The 13,712-nt window shown below is 38.4% G+C and overlaps 1 protein-coding gene across 4 annotated transcripts in view; it reads left to right on the top strand.

Moving 5' to 3' along the window:
* The window catches only part of LOC122996555 (kinesin-like protein KIF20B), a 56,069-nt gene extending 42,737 nt beyond the window's left edge, over positions 1–13,332 (top strand). For all 4 annotated transcript variants that reach the window (XM_044372055.1, XM_044372057.1, XM_044372056.1 and 1 more), the window contains 4 exons: positions 6,069–6,143; positions 7,629–7,746; positions 9,842–10,002; positions 11,390–13,332. In XM_044372055.1, coding sequence (XP_044227990.1) covers positions 6,069–6,143; positions 7,629–7,746; positions 9,842–10,002; positions 11,390–11,470 — 435 coding nt within the window. In that variant the 3' untranslated portion in view covers positions 11,471–13,332. The remainder of the gene's footprint in view (positions 1–6,068; positions 6,144–7,628; positions 7,747–9,841; positions 10,003–11,389) is intronic.
* Positions 13,333–13,712: the final 380 nt, after the last annotated feature.

Raw genomic sequence — 13,712 nt, 5'->3', positions numbered from 1 at the left:
ACAGACAGACTGTGTTGTTTCCTGTGTATAAACTTGCATCTCAAATGCTGCCGTCATGTTTAATCGTTACACGACTGGTTTGCTTAATCTACACGGTTCTTCAGATGTGGTGAAAAGCAAACAAAAATGAGCAAAAGTGACTTTAAGTAACTGAGTTTAGTTTCTCTGGTCTCATAGTCTCTGGAACTTTTCAATCGTAGGGCTGCAACTAACAATTATTTTCATTATCGATTAATCTGCAGATTATTTTCTCAATTAATCATTTTGTCTATAAAATGTCAGAAAATAGTGAAAACTACCTTTTGTGGGTTTTTTTTAACTAAACAGTGACGTCCTCAAATGTCTTGTTTTGTCTGATCAACAGTTAGAAATCCAAAGATATTCAATTTACTATCATGTATGACACAGAAAAGCTTTAAATCTCATATCTGAGAAGCTGAAACCAGCAAGTCTTTAGCATTTTTGCATTAAAAAAACATCCCCAAGGGATACTTGTTTGTTATTTTTGTGGGATAGAAGAAGAATCATTTTTATTAGAAAGTAGCTGAACATTTTGAACATGCACTGATGAGCAGCTTGATTGCAATGTGCTAAAAACTGCTACCAGTCATAGTTGGATGTGGTGTTTATAGGTTTAAATGCCCCTCAGTCATGAAGCTAAATTAGGAATATCCTACACATTTTGCAACTACAAGCCTAATGTCTTAAAATCTAATCATAGTGTAGTCTTTTGGGTTTTTTTTTAACTTTGCTCCACCTTGCTTGTATCTGGCCTTGATTGCATTTCCATTTGATCGTCAGAGCAGAGTAAGTAATTTAACTCTTCCATTGATTTCCTCTTTTAACAGCCTCTCAGTCTCATATTTTCACCTTGTTGACTAGAAAGTATTTGGGGAAAATGTCTGTAGAGCCTTGATGTGCTTTGCCACAGGCTCATGGTGTCATTGGAGGGGAGTACAATCGAGCTTTAGCTTGTTCTTCCCTCCTGCAGGGAGGTCAGAGGTGAAGTTGAGCCGCAGAGCAGCGCTCTAGGAAATTGTTGGGAGTCAGTTCCTCGTTCAAGGACACTTGAGCGGATAACTTGAGGTCGAAAGGTAAAATTATTATTACAGGGTTGCCTGTGTGTACACAGGTCCACACTGCTCCCAAGTGAGTCACTACTGGAGTTACTTCTTCCTGTACAACTAGACATTTAAAAAGTATCCTCACCAGTGGAAAAAATATAATTCTTTCTAAATAGTTTGTTCCATGTCCTGAACATCATTTTATACGTCTGATGAAAAATTAATTTCATGAAAGATTTGGCTGTTAGCGTCTCACTTTTCATCTTAAACAGTAGGTTTTTAAAATCAGATGATGATCATGCTCTTTCTCTATCAGGAGGTTTTCTGTGAAAGCTTTTATCTTGGAAATGCTCAGACTGGCAGCTTTCATGTTTTAAATTATTCAAGGAAACCTTCTAGCCTTCTGCTCCATAACATCGTCGGTCTTTGCATAATTACTTTCCTCAGATACTGGAAGCGAGCATTAGTTCATCCAATCAGCAAAAATCTTTGTATCATAGATGTATCGGCATTTATGCTAGCAAAAGGAAAAAGGATACGTTACATTTTCTTCTTTAAGATTCATGCAACATGTTGTGTTTTTGGTTTTATTTAATAGGTACAGTGTACAGTTTTTCTACTACTGCTGATTAGTGCATGAGAGGAACAAAAACTCTTGCATTCTTTTAAAGCGATGCCAAATACAGAGTAGAGTAGATCCTCACCAATTACCTTGTTTTTCAAAGTAATTATATTGTCAAAATCAATGGAATAATTTAAATTCAATTGATCCCTATCAAACAGACTGCTCGTATTTCATCCATGTGACACTCGGGCAGAGAGTAGCATGGTAAAGTGGATTCTTATCTGATGGGTTTGACATCTGTAGGCAGTGACCCGGCAGTGATAAACGCAGCCGGTTTCATAAGCCTTCCAGACTCCTGCACCATTCACTTATTATCAGAGATGAACACACGAGCGAATAAACCGCTTCACCTTTCACTCTTTGCACACAGTCTTCCTCCTCGTTGCTCCGTTTTCTGTTTCTCTTCTTGTCTTATTTGTCGTTTAACCTCTTTCATTCAACTCCTCCATCCTCCTCTCTTCCGTCTCTCATGATGCCGTGTCCTCCCTGACAGCCACGTCCGTCTGTTCAGCAGATGAGCTTTTAATAATTTCTTGATAATGGTGTGGCTTCTTCTTCTCTTTGCTGCTGTCCCAGAAAATCTTCATCTGAATTTTTAGCTTTTATGATTTTTGATGTCAGAGTTTTGTGGCCCTGTCAACAGAAATGCAGAGTTGATCTTTCCTTCACACTGATATACTATAATATAACTCATTTTCCTACACTTTACCCCTTTTTTATCTGTTCTCACAGACATTATAGTTTTATTAGCCTGTATTCTAGTCGTCCAAATCACAGGTTGTGCGTTTAGATGAGTCAGTCAGTGATGGTGGCTGTCAAAAAAAACCTTCTGCTCTAAGTTTTATCAATTTATTCTAAAATGTTGTGTTTGTTTTTGACGTTTTTGTCGCTTATTTTAGCCTAATAAATAGTCCAGGCCGATGTACCGGCCAATATCAGCTAATTGCAGAGATTTCTGTATCAATGTGGTCAGTTAATTGATTAGCTGTCAGCTATTAAAGTAATTACCAACTATTTTATCATTTTGAGTTCCAACTTGTCAGATGTGAATATTTTCTGGTTTGTTTAATACATTAAACTGAAAATCTCTGAACAACTTGGGCTTGCCATATTCTGACATGTTATGGACCAAACAACTAATCAATTAATGGAGAAAATATTTGATAGACTAATGTCGGCCAATAAAGTAACAAGACGCTGCAGGACAGAAATGCCAAGGATTTGTTTCAGGTCATTTTTAACTTTAAAATGTCTCGCCAAGTAAAACTTTTGACTAAACATTTGCAAAGGATCCTTATCAAAAATGTACATATTTTGAGTTAATATAAAACAAGAAATTTAAAAAGTATCCTTGTTGGATTTTTAAAACTCTGAAATGCCAATTAAACTTAAAAAATCCAGTATGAGTCATGCTGCTACTTTTTTGACACTTTACTTGAAAAAATGCAAATATGTTTTTCTTGAAAACACTTTTAATTAACAAAAAATACTCAAATGGTATAAAGGCAAACAGCTTGGATGACCTACCTGATTAATAAGGGTATGAAACTATGAATTGGCAGCTTTGGGTTACCAACAGTTCTAGTACAACTGTAATTACACAACATTTACAATACATCTGCAATGGATAAAATATGAGGATATGAAATGTATATTGTCTTAAAAATGTAACACCAGTTTGTCTTTGCTTCAGGGATTAGTTTAAATTAAACACTATAAAAATTTGAATCCATTAAGAAACAATCTTCCTGCAGCACATCTTTGCCTCTAACTATCTTCTCTGCATCTGTCTTTGTTTCCGGTCTTGACTCACATTATCTCGTGTCTCATTTACTTTCTCCACACGCTTCCCTTTATCATCTCATCTCTCACACACACACACACACACACACACACACACACACACGATGTTTCGTCTTGTTTACTTCCTCCACACACTCCAATTACGGTTTATCACTTTCACTTATAGCTACTCTGTCTGTGTGTTTCCACTTCTTTCTTCCTCTGTGTCACACACTCAGAGTCCACCTCCCCTCTGAACTTTTGTATCTCTACTTCCACACTTTGCTCTTTCAGTTCCCTTCTTCCTTCCTTCCTTCCTTCCTTCCTTCCTTCCTTCCTTCCTTCCTTCCTTCCTTCCTTCCTTCCTCAGGTTATTTTTAAAAACGTCCACTGAGTCACCGACTCCACATGTTTTGACCGTTTTCCCTCCTGCTTTTTTAAAGTGCAGCCTGCTTATGTCTTCCACCACGCCCACTCCTTCTGCCCAGCTGGTGAGCCTCCCTCGCAGGTCAGGCTCATCCCCAACGGCTCCTTGTGAGTCAGAACCGCTTCGATTGTTAGAATACCAAAATATGTCCAGGGATTTTTGCACTGAAATTGATGCAGGAATATGCTGAAAAATACATCCGAGTCTGTTTTTTGTTGGCACTTTTTCTTCCAATTTGGCATAAACAGTCCACCTGTGGGTTTAAGGCACTGGGCCTGGATTAGGTGTAGACAGTGGACCATGTCCCCCCCCCCCGACACGCCAGGCTGATATACTTGCAGATATATTGGTATCGGTGTAAATGCCGACTGATAAGTAACAAGAAATTGACATGTTGTTATGTAGTTTGTCCACCAGAGAGAAATGACAAGTTGATTTTTCAACTGTTGACTGTTTTCTTGATCAGGTTTTTGTGCCTGAATCAGCTTGTGGAGGCGAAGATGAGCTGCTGTCTGAGACACTAAATGTGTATCAGCTCGGCCAGACAGCCGCTGGACAGCTTTGTCTTTCTGTGTCGGTGTTTACATACGTGCACCAGAGAGCGCTTCAGTTATAGTGATTGTGAAACCACCTAAAATTAAAACATATCTTTGTATCTTCATTTTCCAAAAGCCGATCATTTTTCCCTCCGCGAGACCTTCTGTTTACATACAGTGAACCTGGTAGCTAGTTACATGTATGTAATGTTCTTGACATGTTAAAATATCTGTTACCTCAAGTTCTCTTTGAGGGACAAACGGCCCGTACCCGTACATACTCCTCGTGACACCCAGGAACAGGTCCACATTTGGAACACAAGACCGCCAGCAGCTTCTGTAGCCATGATTGACAATATTCTTGACCCTCCTCCCCGACGACCTATGAACTCGCCCAAGGTCATGAACAATGATTGGTCAGGATCATACTTGTAGTGCTGCCGGTCTTCTGACCAAGACACAGCAGGAATTTTAACAGACAGAGCTGGCGGGAATGTGACCCGGGTCTTTATGTTGCTGGAGGGCTGTTTTGACCCTCCACCAACAAATATTACAAAAGTCAAATGACGAATGATGAATCCCAAAGAGTACTGAGTATTCTTTCTATGCACAAAGTAAGTGATCTGATTAAAAACCCGGTAGAAAAGCAGACAAACTAACTGGAAACAGATACTGAAGGGTTTTGTTGATTTTTCTGTTGGTTGTGATTGTAGCAAAATAATCTTTACATTGTGGATAATATTTTCTGCAAAGTGAAAAGATGAAAAACTAAATTAACTCAGTTTTATTATATTATAGAACAAAATAAAAATGTCTTTAACAGACCCTCTTAGAGGTGCAAAACACACAAATCAGCAACATCTGTGAATTTTAACTTGTGAACTGAAGGTTTCACGTTTCAAAACTTGAAAAAAAAACCATTTCATTCAATCATTGCAATCATTCACCATTTCTTCACACGCCATCGCCATCACGTCATTCAACTCATCACCTCTCTGACAGCAGCCCAAGGAGAAAAACGTCAGACGCTCGACTTGATGAAAAAACACCTGCAGGCGACGTCCTCGGCTTGCTCGGGTACAAAAAAAAAAACATTTTAAACCGTTACTTTCTTCCTGAAAGCCAAAGGCCTCCTTCCAAAATTGTATTGACAAGGAACTCAGACACCCTCAGACACCTATATTTTTCTTTGTTTAGCCTTAATGAAAGGTTTTCTACACATGCTTGACAGTAGCGCTCGTCACTGACATCAGAATCTCATTCGAAAGAGAAAACGAAGATTAATTGGGTGTTTCGGAGACACCCAGACAATGTATTTTGACTGGTAGCAGTTGAGCGTGTCAACTCTTCAAAACCCCCTCTGGCAGGTAAATAACACTAAATTGAAGCTTGTTTTCTCTCCTTTTGAAATGAGTCTGGCTGGTAAAATGGTAAAAGTGGAACTGACCACACACTGAGGCTGGTGTTTTTCTCTTTGATGTCTACCTTGTATTAATGATCGGCTCCATCTCGTCCAAACGTCTCTGCTCATCAGCTTCTTACCAATCCTCTGCTACAGATGACTCAGTACACACTGTTAACGCTTGGTTTGTGTGTGTTTGTGTGTGTGTGTGTGTGTGTGTGTGTGTTGACAGGAAGAGGTGGAGGCAGAGAACAGAAGGAACACGAGGACCAAAACGATGCCAAAGATGACCCCACACCAAGAGGAGGTGACAACCAGACACAAACACACAAACACATGCATAACCATGAACATGTGCTCTGATATATTTATTTATTAACATAAATGTGACACACGTCAAACATATTTTGGATGATGGAGAAGATCAGTACGAACCAGAAGTCGTCAAAGTCTTGTGTTAGAAGATTATTTCTGTTGATTTGCCGTCATTCCAGTTCAAACTATGATAATATTTAATATTATTTAAGTTTAGGGTTGTTGAAGTCAACTTTACTATAATTAACATATGACAAGTTTTCACTGCTTGATCTTAGTTTTCATTTTATGATCAATGATGTAGAGAATCAGGTGAAAATGGTTTATTTTGTGATATATTGTGGATCTTGCAGTAAGCGAACGCTCTCTCTGTCTCAAGTTGTAATACTGAGTCCATCTGTTTTTAAACCTAGATCCTTTTTTGCCAGGCTTTTTCTTTTTTTTTTTTTTTTCATTTGCCTTTTTTGCTGCAAGTGTCCTTGTGTTATGTTAAAAAATTAATATTAATTTGAATTATTATTATTATTATTATTATTAAAGCTGAGCAATCATCCAAATAATTAGACTGTGAATAAAATATTAGCAAATCCAATAGAAATTCTGGCTAAAACTATAAAAAATAGGCCCCAGCTGTAAAAGAAAACTATGAGGAACAGGATTATGACTCACTATGATCTGTTGTTTTTTCATAGATATTAGAGTATTATATTGCTGTACTGTAATAGTCTTCATTTAGCAGTAAACTAGCGAGTTTAATATGTATTTTTGTTGTTTGTAACTTGAGGTGTCACCGCTTCAGCAGTTACTGCTTCAAATCCCCTTTGATACATTCAGAAATAGATTTCAGCTAGGGATGCACGATATTATCGGCACGTCATCGGTATCGGCCAATAAAAGCTCTAAAATGACATATCAGCATCGGCCATTTCTGATGATTATGAGAAGCCGATTTGTCGCCTTCTCCTCCGCCGCCTGACTGCGCTTCCCTCCACAGATTGTTTCACCCTGACGATCCCGGTGTTTCCTCCGCAGGCTCCACTTCACTCAGCTGCCCATCAGACCCTTGAATAACAAACCAGGGCTCGGTGCTCCACATAGAGAGCTGAGGCTAACGTTAGCTGGGAGGCTAGCAGAGGCTAGCTGGCTGTGCTTCCCGCTGGTGAAACACCGGGATCGTCAGTGGGAAACAAGGGAGGAGCTGCTAAATTCAGCTATGCTTACATGCATAGTAGTCTCCTCAGACATCTGGAAAAACATATGTGCATATATCGGTATCGGCATCGACCACAATGAGTAAAATATTGGCATATCGGATATTGGCAAAAAATCCAATATCATGCATCCCTAATTTTAGCAAAATGATGTCACCCAGCTGCTTGTTCATGCTCGTACTGTAAGCCGCACAGTATTTTTTTTCTTCAGATATAAACTCTACATGCTGAGAGGCTAACTGCGGTTCACTGTCGTCTGTGATCAGGTCTCTTCCCCGGCGAATCGCCATGACTCCCAGAGCAGCATCCGCAGCAAAAAGGAGGGAACGCTGCAGAAGATCGGAGACTTCCTGCAGAGCTCCCCCACGCTGCTCGGCACTAAAGGTCAGTGTGTCAGCAGCGTGTGCTTTTTCTCTCTGTGGATACTGAGGAAGATGTCTAAGTTTGACTTTATTCTCTGTAGAAGTGAATCATGAGAGTGAAGAGTGTTGAAGACATAAAGAGGAGTTTAAATATGATGAAACAGTAAAAGAAGTGCACATATCATTCAGTTTATTTAAATGTTGTGCTATTTGTGCATGATTGCAGTACAAAGTGTCCCGTATGAAGAAGACAATAGTAAGAAGATTAAATCAGAACAAATCAAATTTAATAAAATATGATGATAATCTTTATTAGCAGAATGTTACAAGACACCAAACTAAAAGGCAACAATAATAAAATGTAATTGCAAAAACTTACAGCTAAATAAGACAATAACTTTGCCAGATGAGAATATATAATATAGTAAACCCTGTAAATAAAATGAAATAAAAAGCTGTATATGATACTAAAAACAATCTAAAACCTTGATACACAGCAAAATGACATTCATACAACAACTCTTCACAAAAACTCAACTGCAAAACATTGTTTTTTTCTTGCATGCGATCCTCTCTTGTGACTCAACAGATTTTTTTTTTTTTAACATCTCTAAGTGTTCGGTGCGACACACACCTGTCAGTGTCAGTCTGGGGTCAGACAACCCGAGGCTATCTGAGACGTTTGGCCTGACGCAGCCTTACAGGTGTTTTTTTTTTTTTTAATGCAGTGAAGGTGTTGATTTGTCTTCAGAACAACTAAAGGTCAGCGTCTGGATCCGGAGGGGGACATATAATACAATCCTTAAGTCTATTTTAAAAACCAAAAGACAAGCAGCAAATCTATGCTGCCCTTCTGTTCTCGGTGAGCACACGAGCCGCTGCGTTTTAAATGATCTACAGCTCATCTAAAAAGGTGGAATAAAGAAAAAAAACTCCTAAGTGAGAGCTGCAGTCATCAAGTGTCTTAATAATGAAAGTCTAAACTGCCCTTTACTGATGCAGTATGTCTGATTGAGCTTCAGTAATCAAATGATGATCACCAAGGTCACTTACCTTGAGGCTTTTCATAGCCAGTCTACCCACAAATAAACGCATAAACACGTCAAAGCTTGCTTACACACACAGACACATACACACACACACACACACACACACACACACACACACACACACACAGACAGACAGGGGTTTAAAGTTCTCAGGCACAACTTTTCAGGCTCACTAATCTCTTCTTGCTTTAATCCCTGTATAGAATATATTCCATCTATTATATTTATTCACCTCCAGTTGTTTACTGATACAATCCAGGAGGCAATCACATGGCCCAGATGGGTTTTTTTTTTTAAATTTCCCACCTGAAAACCAGTGTGCAGGAACGAAGCTCAGGACACACAAGGACAAAACCTCCGAGTCCCCGTCGGAGCATCACAGGACGAAGGATAACGCAGGGCAGCGAGCTCGGGACACTAATGATGGCTTAGGGGAGACAGTCGAGAACAGGGAACATATTGGAATCAACTCTATGTTTTATCCTCGGGCGCAGGCGGTTTCACTCGGCCAATTAATCGTCTCCTCGGGGTTCTGACACGAGGGTGCTGTCGTCTGCCCTCCAGTCCTCATCTCCATCTCTCACCTTCACTCATCTTTTGTCTGTTATTTTACTTCCTCCAGCACCTCTCTCTATCTGTCCTTCTCTCTCATACCTTCCTCTCCTTCCTGTCCCATCACTTTCTCTCCCTCCTATCCTGATTCTCATCCCTCCCTTTCTTTGCTTTAACCTGCAGTCTCCTCCTCTCGTTGTTCTTATACCTGGACAGTATGCGACAGCTAGACATTTTCAAGATTAATGTCATTGATTAGAGGGTAAAACTGACATTAGTTTATCGTTTTTAGCAGCAGCAGTTACCCTGAAAAGACCAAAACCAAGTATTATCTGAGAGAGTAAAGGCAGACAGTCTTCATCAGTAATTATACTAATGCTCCAGAATGATTTGTTCACTGTAAAATTGATTCACAGAGCACCTTTACCTACGTCACATAAAGCAAAATGCATCAATTAAAAAGATGCATCTATTCAGCATGTTTCTCCTGTTTTTTTTTAAATTTCTTCTCCTCAGCCAAGAAGATGATGAGTCTGGTTAGCGGTCGGAGTGATGCAGACTTGGCAGCCCCATCATCGTCCTCCTCCTCCTCTTCATCCCTCAGTCTGAGAGCCAAGAAGAAAAAAAAACTGTACCGTCCTGAAATCTCCTCCCCCATGGACATGCCCTCACACCCAGTAAGTCTCACACAGCTTCAGTACATCCTGTACATTGATTCTTCAAGTCTCTGAACTCTACTGGAGGGATGAACACCGTTTCTTCTAAATTATATTTGATGTTGTGATGATGATGATGATGATGATGGTGGAGAGCGCTGTCTAACACATCAGCTCCCCTAGGTGTTCAATCAGATCTGGTGACTGTGAAGGTCATAACAGATGATTCACATCATTTTCATACTCATCAAACCATTCAGTGACCCCTGCCATAGAAATGTTTCATCATAGTATTGATTCACAGCGATCCTTCCCTCTAAAGGGGACAAGTGGACCCAAACCCGTGCCAGCAAAATGCCCCGTACAGCATAACAGAACCAGTGCCGTTCTCTTTGTGAACGTCACTCGCCCACGTGTTGAGAATATAGTGAAGGATGACTCATCTCACCACTTCTCTGTAGACCAGCGCCGATGGTTTTTGCACCACTGAACTCTTCAAATGTGCGTTCGTCTTTGTAATGAGAGGTTTATGCACTGCAGCCCTGCTATAATATCTCTCTATTTAACTGTCAACAGACTGTTCTCGCTCACAGTCTGATCATATCTCAGTCACCTGAGGAAGAGCTGCTCTTCGGTTTTTCTTCACATATCACACTAAACATCACGGTCATCAAATGCAGGTTGTCGACCACACTTTCCGACCCTGTTTACTGACGTCTATTCCACAGATCTAAATGCACAAGTCAGTTTAGTCACTGTTCCTATCAACCCTCTCTCAAAGTCACTCAGATCTTTTCCTGTTGCCTTGTAACTTATTAAAATAATGTAAAAAAAAACTGAAAGCTGTGACTATTATCACATCAAATTCCTTTCATCAGAAATCTGAGTAAAATGCAAAATTTTAAAAATTGTACTTCAACGAGCCAAAAACTGCAGATTGACTGTTGTCGTGTTTATTTCTGCTGATAGTGCCGACAGTAGGCTTTGATTGTTGTATCCTCACTAGTAAAACAGTACAGCATGTTGTAAAACACTGTGTAGATTAAGAATAACAAGTGTAATATTCATCTACACAGACATTTCGCCACAGCTGGTGAAGACTAAACCTCTCAAGCTACCGCTGATTTACATTTTCTTTGCCAGTTTTTTTTGACATATCGCCACAGAGCTTTGGCAAATGTCATCTTCATTTACATAAGGTCACTATGTTGAGTGGATGTTAATACATCTATGATGTAATTAATTGATTTTAATGGCATAAACGAGTGACTTAATGAGCACTGGCCCCTTCTGATGGGCTGTTAAACGTTTGTACCTGTGACCCTCTAATTACAGCCCTGCAGTTCTACACATATATACACACACACACACGTTTAACATTTTATTCTCTTTTATTTTATTGTTTCAGATCATCACCAGAGAGCCGGAGGAGAAAGACAGCGACCATCAGATCATTAAAAGGCGTCTTCGCTCCAGGCTGGTTAAATAATTAACCTTCATACACTTCTGGACACCTTTTTTTATTATTATTATCATTATTATTAACACTATCTGAAATGAAGGAAGCATTTAGCTGCTTACAAGCCCAGCACATTGATATATATCTTCTAAGTAATCTTATTTAATCTTAACTCAATATTTAACAGTTGAAGTAGATTTTTTTTATAGTATGTACAGCTGGTTATGTGGCTGTTAAAGGAATAGTTCTTTTAGTGTGTATACACTTATTCACTTTCTTGCCAAGAGGTTGATATCAGTCATGTGTTTGTGAAGTACGGAGCTAAAGTCCTGTCAAAAGTTAAAAAACAAAATCTGCCCAACAACACTCCAAACATTTGGTTTGTTTAATCTGTGGTTCTAGAGAAACTTAAGCTAAACTTCTTATTTATGTTTACTGTTTATTGCTGCTCTGCATGTATCAAAGTGTAGTTGTAGTCAGTGTTTGCTTGGTTATATGTGCCAAAACGGTCTGTTGTTGTTGTATTATTGTACGGATGTTTTGCTGTTTCCTGTTGCTCGACATGACTTGTGTTCTGTCTTGAGAATTGTTTTGTTGTTGTTGTTGTTGTTGTTGTCTTTATGGCGTCTTGTTGTCTTCGTTCTGTAAATTTTATTACTTTAGGTTTCAAAACATCTCGCCAAAAGACTGCAGTTGAAAATTAGCCGGCCGGCTAAAACATTGTCACGTTGTACACTGGCACATTTACAGAAATGTTGATTTTGCTTCATGAACAACAGTTTCTCCATCTGAGCAGCATCTCTCCTCATGCAGTTTGCAAAGAAATAGTTCCAAACAGAACTTTAAAACCATAACTTGTATTTTTTACATTTTTGTTTGTATACGGATTTAACAAAATAGCTGTGTGTTAATTATTGTGAGTAGTTGACATATTTTTGAATGTTGGGCAGAAGCTGTTTCCACCTGCTCCAGTCTTAATGCTAAGCTAAGCTAAGCTAAGCTAATAGTGTCCTCGCTCTAGCTCCATATTTAATGCAGAAGCTTGAGTGGTATCAATGTCCTCATGTAACTCTCAGTAAGATGAAGTATCTCAAAACTATTCCTTTACAGTTCTGCTCTATAACTGAACAGCTGCTGAATAGTTTCTTTAAGTGATGTTGCGTCCAGATCTTTTCTGTAAATCTTATAGACGAAAAATGATTTTTTTACTTAAAGTGCAATTTTGTATTGAAAGTTATGGGCTGTGCTGGAGTTTTCATTGTTTATTTTTACTTCATGTAAGTAAACTACGACAGTTAAAATGTTGTCGGTTTTCCAATGTTTCCTGTTTGTTAAAGGCAGATGCAACAGAAACTTTTTTTATTGTAACGTAAACCACTAACCAGACTACTTTATGAAAGCAATAGTAACACTTTGTCTCACGTTGTCTTAAGCAATTTTTTATTTCTTTTTCATAACAGTTCAGATAAAATATCACTGTGTTCACCTCATATTCAGCTGTGAAAACACACTCGCTAAACTCCTACTGCACTTTATCTCTCTCCTCGAACAAATGTAAGAAAAAGAAAAACATATGATTGCACACTTAAGCTACATAAATGTATCGATGACTCTGTCGTAGACTTTTTACTTAAACATCTTCGTGCAGTTTCATAGTGATAGTTCAGATTTGGTGTCTAGTTGTAAAGAAACTGACATATTGAGCTCATTGAGTTGAAGCTTCATATTTGTCTTTTGTACATTAAAGTTTTGTCAGGCTGCCTGGTTTAAAAAAAAAAAAAAAAAGTTTCATTCCTGATTTGTTGACTGTTTTCTGAAATCATGCACTTTTCTATATTTTCACCTCTTTTTTTTAAAAAAAAAAACCTAATACATACTCTGCTGCCTCACCATCATGTTGTTTATTCTCCTTTGTCATACTGTACGTTCTATATATTAAGTCTTTAATTTAGCATTTACAAAGTAAAAATAAGAAACTGTTGCTATTTAAATATGAAGATTTGCTGCATTTCTATTAAACCAAATAATATCTTTGGGTTTTTTTTATTGCTTCTCAGAGAAAACAAGCATTTTAAAAGACATGTATTACCAAACTGACCTTTTATATCATTAATAATAATATTAAAATTGATAATGAAAATAGTTATTTGTGGTATGTGTATTGTTATTTAGCTTCTAAATGCTCTTCTACACACATAAAAAAGCATTAAGTTGGTTGATATTAGAGCTGCGACCATCAGTCCATAAAGTAATCAACTATTTTGATAATTCA

This window comes from Thunnus albacares, chromosome 14 (genome assembly GCF_914725855.1).
Source record: "Thunnus albacares chromosome 14, fThuAlb1.1, whole genome shotgun sequence".
Classification (NCBI taxonomy): Eukaryota; Metazoa; Chordata; class Actinopteri; order Scombriformes; family Scombridae; genus Thunnus; species Thunnus albacares.
The sequence above is the reverse complement of the archived record's forward strand: the minus strand, read 5'-3'. Positions and strand labels throughout refer to the sequence as shown.